This window comes from Pleurodeles waltl, chromosome 5, assembly GCF_031143425.1.
Source record: "Pleurodeles waltl isolate 20211129_DDA chromosome 5, aPleWal1.hap1.20221129, whole genome shotgun sequence".
NCBI lineage: Eukaryota > Metazoa > Chordata > Amphibia > Caudata > Salamandridae > Pleurodeles > Pleurodeles waltl.
In genome coordinates, this window is record NC_090444.1 from 1,333,721,234 (window position 1) to 1,333,740,860 (window position 19,627).

Consider the following 19,627-nt stretch of genomic DNA (forward strand, 5'->3'; position numbering starts at 1 on the left):
CGTAATTTAAATTATGCGTTTGGACCTGGAAAGGTGGTGGTCCCTGGGGCATATCAAAGCACCTGGAGGGAGATCTGCAAGGCTCCCCTCCTTTTTGTATTAAAAAAAAAAAAAAATAGCTGGTGCTCCCCAGGACTCAAAGAGCCTACAGAAGGGGCGTCTGTGTGCCCCATCTCCATTAAAATAATCAAGCCCCGGGGAGGTGGTGGTCCCCGAGGCTCAAAAAGCCTACAGGAGAGGGCCCTTTGCACCCTCCCCCTCCTTTATTGTTTTTAATTGCCACATGCCTCCAGGACTTGACCGACCCGAGGACTACATTTTTAACAAGCGCGGGAGACTGCACTTTAAAAAAAAATCTTGCTGTAGATTTGAGTATCTGCTGTGATTTTGCAGAACAATATTTTAAAAAAATGCTTTTTTGCTCTGTTGAGTCCCCAGGGGACCCCAGCACCAACCTTAGGGGGTCATGGTATCCCTACCCGGCCCCCTTTTCTTTTCTTTCCCAAGGAAGTGCATAGTGCAGGGCCAAAGGCCTTACATGGCATTGGGTGCTTGTAGGGATAACCCGCAGGGCCAACAACTGCCATGCCTGGCTAAAATCCGTGAATAGTGCAGGGTTTGGTGCATATTGAGGGTAGGCCGCAGGGCCAGGCCACAGGCTGGGTCCTGTGGCCAACCTCTGCCATGTATGGCCTAAGTCTGCACCTGATGCAGAGTTTGGTGCTTATGGGGGGGGGGTTAGCCACATATATATATATATATATATATATATATATATATATATTCTCTGAAAAAAACACAAAGGTTACAGGGACGTTTTAGTTAGGTTGATGTTTTACCCACACAAAACCATAGAAATTCAGTAGTTATAGTTACATTTATGTTAAGAAACTATAACTTGTGGAAAGTTACTTTACAGAAGAGTTATAGTTTCTTCAGATAAGTATAACTGTAACTGCTGAATTTCTATGGGTTTGTTTGGGTAAAACCTCAACCTAGCTATAATGTTCCTTTAACCTTTTTTGTCTAGTGAATTTCTACGTTTTATTTTTAACATAAAGATATATATTATTACTGTAGGTTAATAAACCGCTGCCACTCATGACCTTTGGTCGTGCCTGGCGGGGGTTGGTCATGGGACCTGGCCAGAGGGCCTGGCTGCCACCCCTCCCCCACGCAAGTATGGCCTTTGGCCATAAGCAGTTGGAGTTTCTTGTACCAGTGGGTGGATTTTTTTCTTTTCCCCTTTGGCTTTGAATCAGCAGATTTATCACAGATTTACACTTGAGGTCGCACTGCGACTCGCCATTGATCTGCGGAACCACGGTTCGGTCCTAAAAAAATAAAATGGGATATCTTTTGCACATGGGGTGTCTCCCAGAGACCCCTTTGTGTCTATGTGTCCTGTGGGGTCAGGAAACCTCTATCCTGACTCCTTATGCTATATTCCACTTTTATTATCCCTCCCTCCCCCTCAACCGACAGAGAAACAAAATGGCGGCTGCAACTTTCCTTTCTGGTTGCAGCCAGCCATTCAGGGCATTGCTTTCCCTCTGGACCCATTGAACCCCAGAGGGTGGATACCCGAATGATCAGCTTCCCAAGATGTCTATATTTTTCTTTCTTTAATAACTCCAAAACTACTGAATAGATTTACATAGAATTACTTAAAAGGCTCTTTCTACACCAAGATCTACCTTTCTGCAAATTTTGGTGTAACTCCATTCTGCAGTTCGGGCTGCAAAATCCCCATAGACTCTGCATGAGGAAAAGGTGTTTCACCCCCCCCCCCCCTTTTTTTTTTTTTGGCCTCCGCTTCATGAATCACCATACATTTCCAGACAGTAGCTAAAATAATTGGTGCACTGGTTTTGGAAGATTTGTCAAATGGCGCCAAAGTTATTAGCAAAACAAAAAACTCTTTGTCTATGGGTAAAGTTGGTCATAACTATAACTAACTACTGACTATAGCTGATAGAGATAGATAGATATTTAATATATATAGATAAAGATGTAGGTGTGTGTGTGTGTATATATGTATATATATATATATATATATATATATATATATATATATACACACACACATATAGAGATGGATATTTGTTCAGTTATTAAACAGTTATGAAACAAAGGTTATAGTGAGAGATGTAATATATGAGATCATAAGCAGTGCATGACGGGGACACAAGCTATAGCTATAATGTCAATTTAAGCTTTGGATTTTTCAATGAATATCTAGGTTTTGTAAACACAAGGTAAGGGCTTAGTATCATACCAAAAATGTCTCTTTAACCATTGTTTTTTACAGCAAATTTCTGACTTTTGTTATAATTTTCAGCCAATTTCTGCACTGAGCATGACTTTCGGCTGTGCTCAACGAGGTGTTGCGGCGGGGGGATGAGAAGCAGGGCCTGGCCTTTGGTTAGCAGCTACACCCCACTATGCACAGCCTTTGGCTGCCCGAAAATTCCTTTAGTTTTTGAACCCGAAAGGTCCCTCAGAGTCCCCCCTGTCCCCCCAACAAGTGCTTGAAGATTAGGGTTTCCCTATCCTGCTCCACTTATATTACATTATTGAAACAAATTCAGGACACAGGAACGGAATCGCTGAGGCCTGTAGTTGCAGCTGGTCCATTTTTTGCCTGGGCTGCGGCTAGCCAATCAGATATGTTGTAAGTCCTGCAGTACTGAAAGGTGCGAAAGAAAAAAAAGCTCCCTTGGCCAATCAGAGGGCCAAAAATGTTTTCGTTTTTGGTACCACAGGATTCCTACAAGACTAACTGTCCAGATATACCTATTCTTTGACCCCTTCATGCCCACCGAGCACTTCTTTTAATGCAAATTTCTCAAACGTTGAATGGGTTTACACCAGATAATAAAAAGCATACTTTCTGAGTAAAGTTCAAACCTTCTGATAAATTTGGTGCAATTCATCTGTTTTTTTTTGTGTTTTTTTTTTTGTATCTGCGACAGATGTTTGATTTGTGAATTAACAATGAAAATCTATGTTTTGGGATCCCACCTTTATCTTAGCCCCTGCTTAACTGATTACTCCAAAACTTACCAGAAAGAAGCTGAGTAGATTACTTTTTTTAAAGTTGTGTGCAGTGCAAATTCTTCAAATGGTGCCAAAGTTATAAGCAAAACTAAAATGCTGTTCCTGTGGAAACTTTGACCTAACTAAAACTACACAGTGGCAACCACTTCTGTGTAAAATGTATTTATATTTGAGAGACTGAAGGATATGGGAACAGGTCCGGATAATTACATGGTGTGTTGTATGTAGTTGTTGAGCTGTCAAGCACATATGCTTCCATTGCATTGGATCTTTCATAGATTCACATGCTTTAATTATTCCTTAACATAGAACTCGGGATCCTCATTAAAGGCTTGGCAACCTCATTAATGTTAAAATAGCAGTATGCATTTACAGTGATATAACATGAACATTATCCCTACACTCTGTATAGTTGGCTTTCCTCATTTTATGACCTGGGCTTAGGCTAATCAATTGGAGAAACCCACTCTCTCCCAGAGGCTCGATTGTTCATGTTTTCTGTTACATTTCTGGTGAATGGGTAGGAATGATCTGTGCTTCTCCAAAAGTGAACTATTCAAGTAACTTTAAGCATTTTATTTGGTCTCTAGGCTGTTCATCCTTTACCCCGTCTGTAGAAGATCAGTCGCCCTTGCCTTTTTATAGCTGGGTGGCTGATACCAAAAAAATTGGACACATATTGGCCAACACTCCAACAAAGAAATAAAGTCTCTGTACTCATTGTGAGTCCTGTGGAGCAAGAAAGCAATTTGTGGATGATCCACGAATTAAGGCCCTTATTACAAGTTTGGCAGTTTGAAGATCGCCAAACTTGTGGTGGTGGTTGGACTGCCGCACTCCTGGCGGTCCGACAGCCAGATTACAACCTGTGCGGTCAGACCGCCAGGGGATTGCCGCAACCACCAGGATCATGGATCAAGGCAGGGTAGTGGTGGTCGGAGTCGTGGTCAGTTCGGCTGTGCTGAATTCAGCACCGCTGTGCTGATTACAAGTCCCCTTTCTGCCACCCTTGTCCTGGTGGAGTTCCCAACAGCTGGCAGAAATGCAGTGCTGGGGGCCACAGCGGTGCCCCTGTGGGCAGTGAAGGGTCCCCCTGCCCAGCACCCGAAGAATGTGCACTGTCTGCCACAGCAGACTGTGTGCATTCCAAGGGTGCTTAGGGCACCATCTGGGAGACAGCATTGGCCTCGGCTCCGTGAACAGCTGAGGCCAATGCCACTGTATTGTTTCCACAGGCTGACAAGTGGAAACTTCCTAATGCGGAGGTTTCTGCCATTCAGCCCAGTGGAAACATTGTATTTGGGCCGGGGGAGACCGCCAGCTGTGCGGCGTTCTCCTCCTCATTTTTCTGGCGGGCCAACGGTCTGCTTGACAGTCTCATAATGAGGCCCTATGTGTCTCTTGTGTCTGCAGAAGGATGGGATTCTGCAAAAAAAAAAAAATGCATCATTTGTAAAAACTTTAGCTCTGAGGCACTTCAGAACGGCTACTGCTAGCACTTAAGAGCAACTTAATTTTTTGATTTATTGTTGACTCTTAAGTGTCCCGGACACAGTTGCAAAAAATGAAAATTGTACTCCTCAAAAGACTAGCAGTGAATCACTCCCTTGTTCTGCCTCTAAGGACTAGACATCTGTCACAGGAGCAAAACCTCTTTTTCAAGGCTAAGAAGAACAGCGAGGGTCATCTTTATCTCCTGAGAAGGGGTCTGTCAAACCTATTTCGGTGGACTGATCTGTCATATAGACAATTGATGAGCACAGACTTGCCATTGAACAAACCATTGTCAGCTCCATTGTTGATGATTAGCAACAAACAGCTCATGTAAGTACCGTCTTTGATGACCCCGTTGACAAGAAAGACCTCAACAGTGACCCGGCCTTCAACATTAACATCCCTGTCATTGTCTTGCTTGATGTCAAAGAGCTCTCCAGTAGTTCTGTTGACAACATACCACCAATGTTGCCAACGACCGCGAGTCCGACATCTGTCACTTAGTTTAAGACAGGAATGTCATCTACCACACTGTACTATACTACTACACTCAGTTTATGCAGATCTGTTCTGATGCTGAAGATGATGACAGTCAACAGGATGACTTTTTTGCACATTCTTGGTAGGATCTTGATATTTAGTATATATGTTATGATTCGAAGAAGATGAGGTATATTATTGTCTGCACTAGATGGAGACCTTTTCTCTTGGAAGGTTGGGCCATTATTCCAGGCTCCAACACTTCTTTTTTACCTTGTGCTCTGCTCTGTGCTCTTGATTTTACACACACCCGTTCAGGGATACCCAGCATGGCTGCATGGGTTTTGAGTTCTATCTCAGCCCATGCTGACGACTCCAAATCATTCCCTAGCAAACATTCTACTGGGATTGCAGAAGAGACCACTACCTGTTTCAGGCCAGTAACCCCTCCCCATTCTAAAGTCACCATTGCCATGGGATGGACCTTAGTTTCATTGTCAGCATTGGTGACTGGATATGTTTGTCCTACCAAATACTGTCCTGGGGAAAACAGTTTTTCTGTCACCATGGTGACACTGGCACCTGTATCTCTCAGGGCTTCTACCTTTGTCCAATGTATCAAGAGCTGCTGCTGTATTTGTGCATGTTAGGCGGCCAGGCAGCTAGTGTGGCTATATCCATCCCACCCTCAGAGACTAAAGTAGCTTCAGTGCGAACCCTTATTTGCTCTGGGCACACTGTTGATCCCACTTGGTGGATGGCTATTCCAGTGCTAACTGGAGTAGAAGTTGTGGGACTTTTCTTGGGACAGGCCTTGTCACCAGTTTGGTGACCATGCTCTCTAAAGGTGTGACACCAGGCCTTCTTGGGATCAAGGTTTTTACCCTTATTCCCATTTGTGGACTGTGGAGAGGCTCGGGGCCCACCCTCCTGAGCAGGTTTTTGGGGTCCTTGAGAAGACTCTTTACTTTTGTCCTTGGATGTCTCACCAGCCTTCCCCTGGGGAGGCTTTGTGACCCTTTTTCTTTTGGTCACCCCCTGTGGAAGTCTTGGTCACCCTTGTCTTGACCCAGTGGTCTGCCTTCTTTCCCAATTCTTGGGGAGAAATTGGACCTAGGTCTACCAGATGTTTATGCAACTTGTTATTGAAGCAGTTACTTAACAGATGTTCTTTCATAAATAAATTATACAGCCCATCATAGTCATGCACTCCACTGCCAGTTATCCAACCATCAAGTGTTTTGACTGAGTAGTCGACAAAATCAACCCAGGACTGGCTCGAGGGTTTGTGAGCTCCCCTGAACCTAATTCTGTACTCCTCCGTTGAGAATCCAAAGCCTTCAATCAGAGTAGCCTTCATGAGGTCATAGGATTCTGCATCTTTACCAGAGTGTGAGGAGTCTATCCCTACACTTTCCAGTAAACAGTTCCCAAAGGAGAGCTCCCCAGTGACATCTGTTTAGCTTTCTAGTTGCACATGCCCTCTCAAAAGCTGTCAACCATTTGGTGATATCATCACCTTCTCGCGAGAAAAGCAAACAAACACAAATGATGGACGGAATGCGGAACCAATCAAACATTCACCCGCAGTCACAGATCTGGGTTTTTCCATCAATTGTTTTGTTCATATCATCACCTTCTTCATATTTTGAAACAATCCCTTTGGGGATGTTTAGGATGTCAGTATTCTATCTGACCCTATTTATGTTGCTGCCACCATTTATGAGTGCTAAATCCATCTCTGCTCTCTCCCTTTCCATAGCTAGGAGCTGTTTCTCCAAAGCTAATCTTTTAGCCATCCTTGCTAAAAGAATGTCCTCCTCATTGAGGCTGTCCTCAATAGTTCCAGAGGGACTGGACTCCCCTGTGGAAGAACCAGAATCTCTGAGTCTGATTTGTGGAGAAAGAGGTCTTGGATACCTGGTCTCTCTAGTTAGGGTAGTAGGGTGGAGTTCCACCTCCTGATCCCTAATTTATTTCCCAACTGAGGGGAGGTCTTCCCCTTCAGTAAGGTTGTCCCTGGTGTACTCTGTCAAGAGCTCCTGGAGCTTGACCTTGGTAAGGTTCAACCCAGTTTTAATCTTTCTTAACTTACAAAGGGACCTTACCTCTGTCATCCCTAGATGCAGGTAAGGGGTGAGGTTGAGTTCCATCACCATATCCTCTGAGTTACTCATTATGTCTCTAAATGTTGGGATTACTTGTTAAGAAACTAAAAGCTACTTCTAGTACTTAAATCCAAACTTTTACAAAACTTTTAAACTTAAAAAAAGAGATGCTAACAGGGACTTGCACAAGGCCAGAGCAGGACTTTTAAACAAAAATAGTCAAAAATCAATTTTTGAATGACAATTTTGGAATTTAGTCTTGTGATCAGGTATTGGCTGAGTAGTCCAGCAAATGCAAAGTCTTAGATCCCACCGCTGATCGACCAATGTAGGAAGCTGGCTCTGTATATAATATATCAAAATGAGATATAGTGTGCACAGAGTCCAGGGGTTCCCCAATAAGCTTGACAGAGGCAATAATAGATACTACTAATGCTCCATTTGTGGTAGTGTGGTCGATCAGTTAGGCTTATTGGAGGGCAGTGTTAAGCATTTGTTGTACACACACAAGCAATAAGTGAAAACACACACTCAATGACTTAACTCCAGGCCAATAAGTTTTTTTTTGTAGAAAAATATTCTTTTGTTAATTTATTTTTAGAACCACAAGATTAATTTAGCAGTTAAGTACATTAAATGAAAGGTACTTTGCATAGTAATACTTAGTACTTAATATAGATTCAATATTGTACACAGACAGTTTTCTTTAAAATGGCAAAAAGCTATTTTAACCCCTTCGCTGCCAGGCTTTTTCCCCCTCAGGTGCCAGACCTTTTTTTGGCTATTTGGGGCAGTTTGCGCTTAGGCCCTCATAAGTTTTTGTCCACATAAGTTACCCACGCCAAATTTACGTCCCTTTTTTCCAACATCCTAGGGATTTTAGAGGTACCATGAGTTATCCAAAATACAGCGATTTTGTTTTTTAAATAATAGGGGAAAAGGGCTGCAGAAGAAGGCTTGTGATTTCTCCCTGAAAATGGCATCAACAAAGGGTTTTCAGTGCTAAAATCACCATCTTCCCAGCTTTCAGAAAGAGGCAGACTTGAATCAGAAAACCACATTTTTTCAACACAATTTTGGCATTTTACTGGGACATACCCCATTTTTACTATTTTTTGTGCTTTTAGCCTCCTTCCACCTAGTGACAGAAATGGGTATGAAACCAATGCTGTATCCCTAGCATATAATATGCTATAAAAATATTCAAATTGAGGTGAAAAAACAGCCATTTCTCGCTACTTTTTATTCTGTAACTTTTTCCTGCCATGTCATATTTTCAAAAGCAATATACCGTTACGTCTGCTGGACTCTTCTGGTTGCAGGGATATATAGGGCTTGTAGTTTACTCAAGATCCCTAGGTACCCAGAGCCAATAAAGGAGCTGCACCTTGCAATGGTTTTTCATTCTATACCGGGTATACAGTAATTCATTTGGTGAAATATAAAGAGTGAAAAATCGGTATCAAGGAAACCTTTGTATTTAAAAAATGGGCACAAAATAAGGTATTGAGAAGCAGTGGTTATTTGTACATCTCTGAATTCTGGGGTCCCCATACTAGCATGTGAATTACAGGACATTTCTCAAATAGACGTCTTTTTTACACACGGTCTTACATTTGGAAGGAAAAAATGTAGAGAAAGACAAGGGGCAATAACACTTGTTCTGCTATTCTGTGTTTCCCAAAGTCTCCTGATAAAAATGGTACCTCACTTGTGTGGGTAGGCCTAATGCCTGCGACAGAAAACGCAACATAGACATATCACATTTTTACATAGAAATATGATGTGTTTTTTTGGAAAGTACCTAGCTGTAGATTTTGGCCTCTAGCTCAGCCGGCAGCTAGGGAAACCCACCAAACCTGTGCATTTTTTAAACCTAGACACCTAGGGGAATTCAGAATGGGGTGACTTGTGGGTCTCTCACCAGGTTCTCTTACCCAGAATCCTCTGCAAACCTTAACATTTTACCAAAAAAACACTTTTTCGTCACATTTCGGTGACAGAAAGTTATGGAATCTGAGAGGAGCCACTCATTTCCTCCTACCCAACGTTCCCCCAAGTCTCCCGATAAAAATGGTACCTCACTTGTGTGGGTAGGCCTAGAGCCAGCGACAGGAAATGCCCCAAAACACAACTTGGACACATCACATTTTTCCAAAGCTAACAGAGCTGTTTTTTGCATAGCTGTGGATTTTGGCCTCTAGCTCAGCCGGCACCTAGGGAAACCTACCAAACCAATGCATTTTTTGAAAACCAGACACCTAGGGGAATGTATGATGGGGTGACTTGTGGTTCACAAGGTTTTGTTACCTAGAATCCTTTCCAAACCTCAAAATGTGGCAAAAAAACATCTTTTCCTGACATTTCGGTGACAGAAAGTTCTGGAATCCCCCCAACACAGGTACTTTTGTAACAGATCATTTTGATGTGTCCACATACTTCTGTGATGTTCCAAACACTAAAATTGTGAAAAGAAACACACTTAGATTATGTTAAAAAGACCCCTCATCCACCAACCAAGTTGGTGGCATGCTTCATCATCGGGGTCCCACTCGAGACACCTAGTGTGTCACTGGTGTGCTGCGACACCTGGTTACAGCGGAGCAGGTTTTGTCATTTTAACACACATACTGGTTGGATTTGGTATGAGGGTGAGTTATGGTTCAGTAGATCAAATTTTATTAACACAAGATTTCACAAAAATGAAATGAAATGTTAACAGAAAAGCCAAATAACTGAACAAATAACAGGTCGTGAGCTGTAAAGCCGCAACAAGGCACCAACTGCTTTACTGTCTATTCACACACCTTTCATACATGACATACACAAGACCATTCACGCCGCCAGCCATGAGCCCAGCACGTTACAACACTTGCATTGACAGACAGCACCACTCAAGCGCCCATCACTTTCATACGCCCACATGTCTGATACAGCAATCACACCAGCTGATGGGAGTGTGTGGAGTGCCGTTTGACTGGCACTGCCAGCCAAGCGCCACTCCACGCACACCTGCCAGCCAAGCACCACTCCACACACACCGCCAGCCAAGCACCACTCCACACACACCGCCAGCCAAGCGCCACTCCACACACTCTGCCAGCCAAGCGCCACCCCACATACACCGCCAGCCAAGCGCCACTCCACACACCGCCAACCAAGCGCCACTCCATGCAAACCACCATCACTTTTGTTTTGTTTTTAAACAACAAAGAAACCACTAACTAATTATAAATAAGTGCAAAACTACAAACACAAAAGCTCTAAATGAATACATGACAGTAATTCTAACAGTGAAACTCAACATATGAAAATATAAAACGTTTGTTTACACTCACTGTAGCTCCCAGTAATTCTTCTGTGTGTGGTAACTCCTGAAACAGCCTGCCACACACAGCCTGGGCTTTTTAAAACAGTCCGGGCAGTACATCCGGTTTTCCCTCCGGATACCTCTTTGGGCACAGACTCTACATTTCTTAGCAGGAAATACTTTTTTGGGAGTGGGCGGAATCTGATCAGGAAAGTGGCGATCTTTCAATCTAGCCACATCCTCCACAACAGCTACTCTAGGAACTCTTGCATGATCCACGTTCCGCAAGGCACTGCACTGTCGCCTCTCAAGTTTTTTTTTACAGACAAGCTCCCTTGGATATCCTTTCCAGTTAGAGCGGATTGTGTCACAAGCAACTGCATCCACTCTGAACAACTCCTTGAACAAATGAACTCCAGTGTAGAAGTTACCTATATACAAATGGTGACTTTTGTTAAACAGTCGTCTACCAAGTTCCCACACAATTTTCTCGCTAACTCCAAAAGTGGGCAGACAACCAGGGGGTCACTACTGGAATCCCTACCAGTGTAGACCCGGAAATTATAAACATATCCTGTACGACTTTCAGACAGCATATACAATTTAATTTCTTATCGTGCCCTCTTGCGAGGAATGTACTGCCTAAAAAATTAAACAACCCTAGAACAGGACAAAAGACTCGTCCACACTTATTTCTTTGCCTGGCACATAGACCTCTGAAAAACGATCTACAGAATGATCAAGGACAGGCCTAATTTTAAAGGCGGTCACAATCGGGGTGATCTTGTGGTAAGGCTAAAGCATTGTCAACAAAATGCAGCATCCGACGAAGAAGCAAATACCGATTATGAGTCATCGTTGCAGGAAATATAGCAGTTACCATCAAGGGACTAGTAGATTAATAAGAAGCAAGTGATGGCTTCCTTATCAACCCCATTAAAAAGTCAAACCCAAGAACCTTTTCATCTCTTCCAAATTTGTGGGAATCCAATGGGTGGCTCTAGACTGAGGCCTAAGTCTGGCACCGTTGTCCCTCAAATACTGCTCCGCATACAAATTAGGCTGCTCAACAATCTCTTCCAAAAATACATCGTCCATAAACAACTCAAAGAAATTGACAGGCAAAACGTTTTCTGTATTTACTCTACACCCTGGGAGTCTACTGTGGCTGCTCCATTTTGGGGCAACCCAGGTGTCAGGACTTCCAATGGGAAGCCTTTCAGCCGCTGTCTGCTGCACCATTGGCACATCAATGTCCTCCTCGAAAACAGGCCCTTCATATGCACTGAGAGTGGCTTCCTTATCAGAAGACTCCTCTTGCACAGAGATCTCACTGCCAGAATCTCTCTCTTCCTCCTCTGCCTCAGTTGCAGAGTCCGTCTCATAATCATGGTCAGAAGATGACTCAAAAAGCTTGCCAACAACCTGCTGAGCGGTCACTCTGTGGCTAGCCATGATCCTTTCTAAGAAGTGTAACGTGACAAATGCACCAACAACAATCAGCTCTGTCTAAAATAAGTAATAAAGTGTGGCTTTATCACAAAGAGTTATTTACTCAAAAACTATAACACTCACTTGCCTGAAAAAGCTAGACTCACCATCAACTAATCTGCACAGACACAGCAATCACCAATGATATCCCACTAAAAAGAAAAAGAAAAGCATGTTAGACATAAGACAACACAAATATAATTGTGCCCAAATCTAAGGACAATTTCACACACAATCCTGCATTTAGTATCCACCTACAAACATGTAATTCATGCATTGCAACAATACTCCTTTGGAGTAAATTTACTTACCTAAAACATGCAACTACGCAAACCGCAGGTCAACCACTGCCAAAACGAGCCACACCAAAAGAAGCAAAAGCTTTGAACTAGAACAAAAAAGAGAAATAAACTGTTATAATCACAAATGCAAATACCTTTGCCAGTTGAGAAACACACTGCCACCAAACATTTAGAAATTTTGAATGGTGTCCAGTGGTCTCCGGGACAGATAGGCCTAAAAAAAACACCTAGGTCGATCTGCCACCAAGGGGGCAGAGATCGCCACCAGTACTGTGCTGAATCCTTTGCCCAAGGGGACATCCCCCCCACACAAAGCACACACACAAGATCCCTGGTGTGAAGTGGATTACGCCCCCCTTGGGGTCAGATGGGCCTAAAAAATAAAACAAAACCGGCCGATCTGCCCCCCCAATAGAACAGAACTTCCCAAAAGTGTTTCTCCCCCTTTGGGGGGCGGCCCTTGCCCAAGGGGCCGTCCCCCCACACAAAAAAACAAACCGCACAACATCTCTGGTGCCATTGTGACTTCTACCCTCACCCTGGGGGCAGATGGGCTTAAAAATAATGAGCCAATCTGCCCTCACAGGGGGCAGAAACGGCATAAAATATTACACCCCTGCACAAAAAACACACACATACAAAGAAAATCCCTGGTACCTAGTGGATTCTGCCCCCCTTGGGGGCAGATAGGCCAAAAAAAAAAAAAAAAAGTCGATCTGCCCCCCAAGGGGGCAGAGCTGGGCAAAAGTTTTTCACCCCCTTGGGGGGCGACCCCCCGGGGGCAGATCGGCTTAAAAATAATGAGCGGTCTGCCCCGGGGGGGGGGGGGCTTCGGGGGCAGAAATTATGTAAAATATTATGCCTCCTTGGGGGAGCGGCCCTTGCCCAAGGGGCCGCTCCCCCGCACAAGAAACACACACACATACACGCACACAAACAAAATCCCTGGTGCCTAGTGGGCATTCGTGCAGCAGGAATGCTAAAAGAGGCATCGAGGGAGGAAAGGAAAACCCTTTCCTTTCCCCCAATGCTTCTTTTGAAGCAATCCCCCTCTGGCTGGAGGAGAAACTTACCTCCTCTTCTGTAGACGCGCTGGAAGCAAATGGCTTCCAGTGTGTCGGACGACCTCTAATGATGTAAGGGTGTGGTTGTGCGCTGATGTCATTAGATGGTGGTGGGAGGGGACGGCCATTGAAGTGGAATCGATTCCCCTTCCGTTCCTTCCTAGGTGGAGGGGGGGAGGGAGGCCCTTGGCAGGAGCGCTAGCGCTTACCCCGAGGGTCTGGTGCAGGACGTAACCGTTACGTCCTGGGCACCCTAGCGGTGCTGCCCAGGATGTAACTGTTACGTCCCAGGCACCCGAGGGGTTAAAAGGGGACACGTACGGGTTCAGTCTCCAGGGCATAGGTAGCCCACGGTTCGGGGTTCAAGGCAACCACAAACACCCAGCACCAGCAACATAGGGCCGGTCAAATGCAGAGGTCAAACAGGAGCCAAAATAACATAGGCGCCTATGAAGACATGGGGGTACTCCGGTTCCAGTCTGCTTGCAGGTAAGAACCCTCGTTGTCGGAGAGCAGACCAGGTGGGATTGAGTAGTACTGGAGGGGCCCCAAAAAGGCACAAAAAACACACCTTCAGCGGCAGGGGGGTGGCCGGGTGCAGAGTGCCAACAGGGCATCGGGTTCTCAATAGAACTCTATGGAGGGACCCGGGTTCACTTAGGCGCTGCAGGCAGGGCACAGGGGGGGCCTCTCGTGCAAGCCACTGACTGGGCAAGGGTGAGGGCCGCCTGCTGGTCATTGCTGCACCGGTGGTTGGTTTCTCACAGGCCTGGGGGCTGCAGGTGCAGTGCTTCTCCAGGCGTTGGATATCTTCGTCCCGGGCAGTCTCGGTCAGGGGGGTCTTCAGGATTCCCTCTGCATGTGGGGTCGTGGGGATGCAGAGAGATCCGCCCAGGGTGGACACGTCGTTGGAGTCGCCTGGGGGTCCTCTCTGGATAGTTGGTTTCTCTGGTCACAGGCCGGGGGCGTCGTGTGCAGAGTAGTTGGACTCACGCTTCTGGAGTGAGGTGAGAGTCCCTCTAAAGTTGGTTTCTTGGTCTTTTCTTTGGGCAGGTCCGCTGAGCACAGGAGTTTCTTGGTCCTCAGTGATGCAGGCAGTCTCCTGGAGGCTTTTCAGGGGTCCCTGTTCCTGCAGAACGCGTCTCTTCTGTTCTTGCAGCTTTTCGAAGCAGGAGACGGGCTTGTAGGGCTGGGGCCGAGTGCAGTTGGTGTCTCCTTTTCCTCTCTGCGGGGCTTTCAGCTCAGCAGTCCTTCTTTCTTGAAGTCGTCAGGAAATCTGAAGAGCTGGGTTCAGGGTCGCCCCTAAACACTAAATTTAGGGGTGTGTTAGGGTCAGAGGGCAGTAGCCAGTGGCTACTGTCCCTGAGGGTGGCTACACCCTCCTTTTGCCCACTCCCTCGGGGGAGGGGGATACACATCCCTATCCCTATTGGTCCTAATCCTCCAAAGCAAGATAGAGGATTTCTCAAGGTGGGGATGACTTCAGCTCTGGTCACCTTAGGGGTGGACCTGGCTGGAGGGGTGACTCCTCCTTGGTTTTCTCACTATCCCTCCGGACTTGCCACCAAAAGTGGGGGCTCGTCCGGGGGGCGGGCATCTCCACTAGCTGGAGTGCCCTGGGGCACAGTAACACCAGGCTTGAGCCTTTGAGGCTCACCACCAGGAGTTACAGTTCCTGCAGGGGAAGGTGTGAAACACCTCCACCAGGTTTGAGCCTTTGAGGCTCACCACCAGGAGTTACAGTTCCTGCAGGGGAAGGTGTGAAACACCTCCACCCAGGACAGGCTTTGTTTCTGACCACAGAGTGCACAAAGGCACTCACCCCATGTGGTCAGAAGCTCGTCTGGAAGTGGCAGGATGGCACAGACGGGTCAGCCTTGCACTAGCAGTTGGGCTAACATACAAGGGGCATCTCTAAGATGCCCTCTGGGTGAATTTTTCAATAAATCCCACACTGGCATCAGTGTAGGTTTATTGTGCTGATAAGTTTGAAACCAAACTTCCCAGTATTCAGTGTAGCCATTCTGCTGCTGTGGAGTTCGGAATGACAGACTCCCAGACCATATACTCTGATTGGCTACCCTGCACTTACAATGTCTAAGAATTGACTTAGACACTGTGGGGGCATAGTGCTCCTGCACCTATGCCCTCACCTGTGGTATAGTGCACCCTCCATTAGGGCTGTAAGGCCTGCTAGAGGAGTGACTTATCTATGCCACAGGCATTGGTTTGTCAGCATGGCACTCTGAGGGGAGTGCCATGTCTATTTTGTCTTTTCTCCCCACTAGCACACACAAGCTGCAAAGCAGTGTGCCCATACTGAGTGAGGGTTCCCTGAGGGTGGCATAATACATGCTGCAGCCCTTAGGGACCTTCCCTGGCCATAGGGCCCTTGGTACCAGGGGTACCTTTTACAGGGAACTTAACTGTGTCCCAGGGCTGTGCCATTTGTGGAAACAAAGGTATAGTTTTAGGGAAAGAACACTGTTGCTGGTGCCTGGTTAGCATGGTCCCAGCACACTTCCAATCAAAGCTGGCATCAACACTAGGCAAAAAGTGTGGGGGGGGGGTGACCATGCCAACCGTGGCATTTTCCTACAGATCAATTTCATTTGGGGTGGTTTGGGGTGGCTTGAACACCACCAAATCCAGTGGGTGGTTCATGGGCACCAGTGTTACCATTCATCCCCATGCGTGGCGGCGATCGACTAGGTTTTCTAACATCGTCCAATCCTCCTTGACATGTCCATTGAAGGGACTAATCTTTTTTATAGACAAGTCTGACTCAGCTCTTTGAGAGTTTAAAGACAGTAGAGATACTGCTCGCTCTCTGGGTTTTTCTCCTCAGCCTTACCTAGCCTCACAGTTCCACTGTTCATTTTGAGTCTTTGACCATTGTGTTCCCTACCATCAGCTGATCCAGCCCCAGCAGATAACTCTGCCCTTTCACAGGAGAAGCAGAGGTGCCCACCACCCCTGTGGCCAAGGTCAGTATGCCACATTGTCCTTCGCCCCCCACAACCCTATCGGCAAAACCGTTTTGGTGCATCTGAGTTGGCAAGAGATTACATCTGATAGGTGGGTCCTGAAAATCTTCAGAAAACATTAATCTCTGCCTTTCATTTCTTCTCCGCCGCACTTTCTGCAGTTCACCCAATATCTGACGCAGGGCCAACTTCAGATTTTGTGGCAGGAAGTGCAAGCCCTTTTTGCTAAATGGCTATTGAGAGGGTGCCAGAGCCTTAAGTGGGGTGTGGTTATTATTCCTGCAACTTTCTGGTCCCCAAGAAGAAAGGAGGCCTTGGGCCAAGTCTAGAGCTGCACCCTCTCAATACCTTCATTTAGAAGGAGAAATTCAAAATGACCACCCTGGCGCAGGTCTTGTCTGCCCTTGACCCTGGATACTGGATGGTGGAGTTAGACCTGCAGGATGCATATTTCCATAGCAACGTCCTGCTGGCCCATCAGAGCTACATGCAGTTCATGGTGAGCAAGGAGCATTTCCAGTTTGCTGTACTCCTCTTTAGTGTCACCAGTGCCCCTTGTGTTCATAAAAGTGGAGGCGGTGGTGCAGCACACCTTCAGAGGTCATGGTAGCCAGTCTTCCCTTACCTCAACACAGGCTGCTGAAGGCAAACTCACCGCAGGCAGTCATCACACACTTTCAGACTACAGCAAACTTCCAGTCATCTTTGGGGTTCACTATAGACATGCTTAAGTCACACCTGACTCCTTAGACTCTCCCCTTCATCGGAGCCATTCTGGAAACAATGTTCTGCATCTCTTTTGCAATCTAAGAAAGACAAGATTATCATTGTGTATGTAGCTGTCAGTGAATGCCTAGACTACTGTAATTCTTTATATGCTAATTGTCGAGAAACTCTAAATGAGTTAGCTAAAAATGTTGTTCATTGAACTGTTTTAGGATTGAAAGGAAGAGATCATGTTACTTCCTTTGATGATCACTACACAGGATCAGTTTGAAAGGAAGGTTTTTTTTAAGATGTGTTTTCTATGATTCATATACTTAGTCTAGTTGAATTACATATATGCAGGTTTCTTTTCGTGAGCTGCTTACTAAAGGAGAATGCTGCTTCTTGGTGATTTCTTTTAAAACCTGGAATAATCCTGAAGGGTTATTCAGACTAATCCGCTTTTTTGGAAAATTTCGAGAAACATATTATAAAACCCGTTAGTGAATAGTTGGGGTACAAGTCTATTACCTTCAGGGAGCAGTGTGTGGGTGTTAAGTCTGGACCTAGAAGAATTAGCTTCCAAATTAGACACTGGCTTTTGGGATCCATTGGAGATGAAACTACTGTTCCTAAAATGTCTGGTGGCTCTATTATTGACCCCTCAACCCCTTTACTTGCTGATTGGAGCTATGACTTGGGTACCCGTTTGTGTTGCGAACCAGAAACCACCATTCAGCCCTCACAGCTCCTGCTTCGGTGCCAGGATATCCTCCGGGAGGCGGGGGTGGCGAGTTGTGTTATACAAAAACACATATTATAAAATTTCTGTGAACTAGCAATCCCAGATCATTTTTGATTCGAGTTTTTAGGGTTTTGAGATTTGATATTTTTTACAGGTTCTGAATCACTTGTACTCAAACCCACCTATCTGCCCACCCTTTCACTTCATGATACTGGAACAAAGGACAGACATGTTATTTGTAACATGCTTTCTAGCACATTGTCACTAAAAGACATTTTCCATATTAATCAGCTATGACCGAAAGATCTGTGAAGATTGCTTATGACAGGCGATCTCGGACCTATAAGGTAATATTCCCCATAGACTTCAGTGTTATAGTAGAAGGTGGGTGTTCGGGAGTAGAGTCATACATTGTCTTTTGAAGTGTGCATATAGTCTTTTGTTTGTCTTCCTTTGGTGATCAGAAGAAAATAGATAACTTAACGCCTGTTGTGATACAGTCCTGTCGCCTAAATCTGAATTGTGATCTGGGGTTCTGAACCCTATATCGGTTAGATAAGCGGTAGCCCAATGGCAAAGTCAAAACATTCCATCGTATTGCCTGTCATACACTACCACACCCCTTTTTCTTCTCCGTTCATATGGTTTGACATTTTTGCTTACAGGTTTTATGTATTTCCTTGTGATTTATTTGCTGTTGATGTATTCCCTGCATGATATTATTTACCTACCATGTGTGACCAGAGCTGACTTCTCTTTTGTTGCAAATCAGGTATTTCATATGGACACACGAACAGTGATATTGAGGCACTAAAACGGGCCTACCATCACATTGATCAATCAATGGGAGACACAAATGAGACCAAAACACTCCTTAATGTGGCAAACCGTACTTTCCCAGATGCCCTGATAACTGAAGAAAAGGGTGCGAAAAATATATCCACTACTGAATCAGGTAATTTCCTTTATGACATGATAACTGATGGTTATTCAATTTCAGTAGCCTTCCTTGACTAAACTAGCTGTAGTTTGTTACCGAACAAATGTGACCACTTTTTAGCCATACTTTCTGAAGTTAAGTTTGTGAGTTAAGGTTAGATTTTGTAATTAGTGCTTGTTGAGTTTAAATTTAACTTTTGTTCCGTATGAGCTAGTATAATTCATGTGTGTTTTTGTGTCACTTGAATTTCTATCCTTAACCGTCCATCTTTGACTATCTGTGTTAGTAGCACTTCTTTTGTTAAATGTGCTATACTAACCTCCATCTTTTTAAATGATCGGTGTACTCAAGTTCTATTAAAACTGCCAAGCCACTATTTTATATTATCTCAGTTAGGAGATTCTGAATACATTACACACGGTTCTCTGGCTCGGATTATGTAATCAGAAAGGGCTAACCTGTTCACTGAAGAGTGAAAGGAATATAATTGAGAATAGCCACATATTCAGTGCCTTTGTGAATTGTTTATAATGTTTTTTGTAGCGTTAGTGCAAGACATAATTCAAGAACTTTGTAACTTTTAAGAGATGTTTCAAATAATATTTTAAATATATAATTTTCATACAAGTAGTCTGAAAACGTGAGGCAATATGGCGATAAGATCTGTCGGTGCATAATGGTCTGATCTAAAAACTTTGAGCAACCAGTGTAACTAGGAAAAGGCTATAATATTTTATGCCTTCTTGACACACAACTTTCCGGCTGGAATTCTGTATAACGGAATCAGATGAAGGCACATACAACCTGTTAAAATATTGCAACTCCGAAGATAGTGTAGACAATGTTAAATTCACTCAGTTAGAGAGCATGGACAGGATCTTCATCAAGATGGAAACCCCAGACCATGCCTACACCGTTGAATGGAGGGAGGAAAAGGAGAG

At 44.8% G+C, this 19,627-nt stretch overlaps 1 protein-coding gene across 1 annotated transcript in view; it reads left to right on the forward strand.

Annotated features, from left to right (window-relative positions):
* Nucleotides 1–19,627, forward strand: part of CEP162 (centrosomal protein 162) — a 697,428-nt gene that overhangs the window by 233,446 nt on the left and 444,355 nt on the right. Inside the window, exon 10 of the mRNA XM_069235591.1 lies at nucleotides 18,519–18,701. Within this exon, the coding sequence (XP_069091692.1) occupies nucleotides 18,519–18,701 (183 nt within the window). The remainder of the gene's footprint in view (nucleotides 1–18,518; nucleotides 18,702–19,627) is intronic.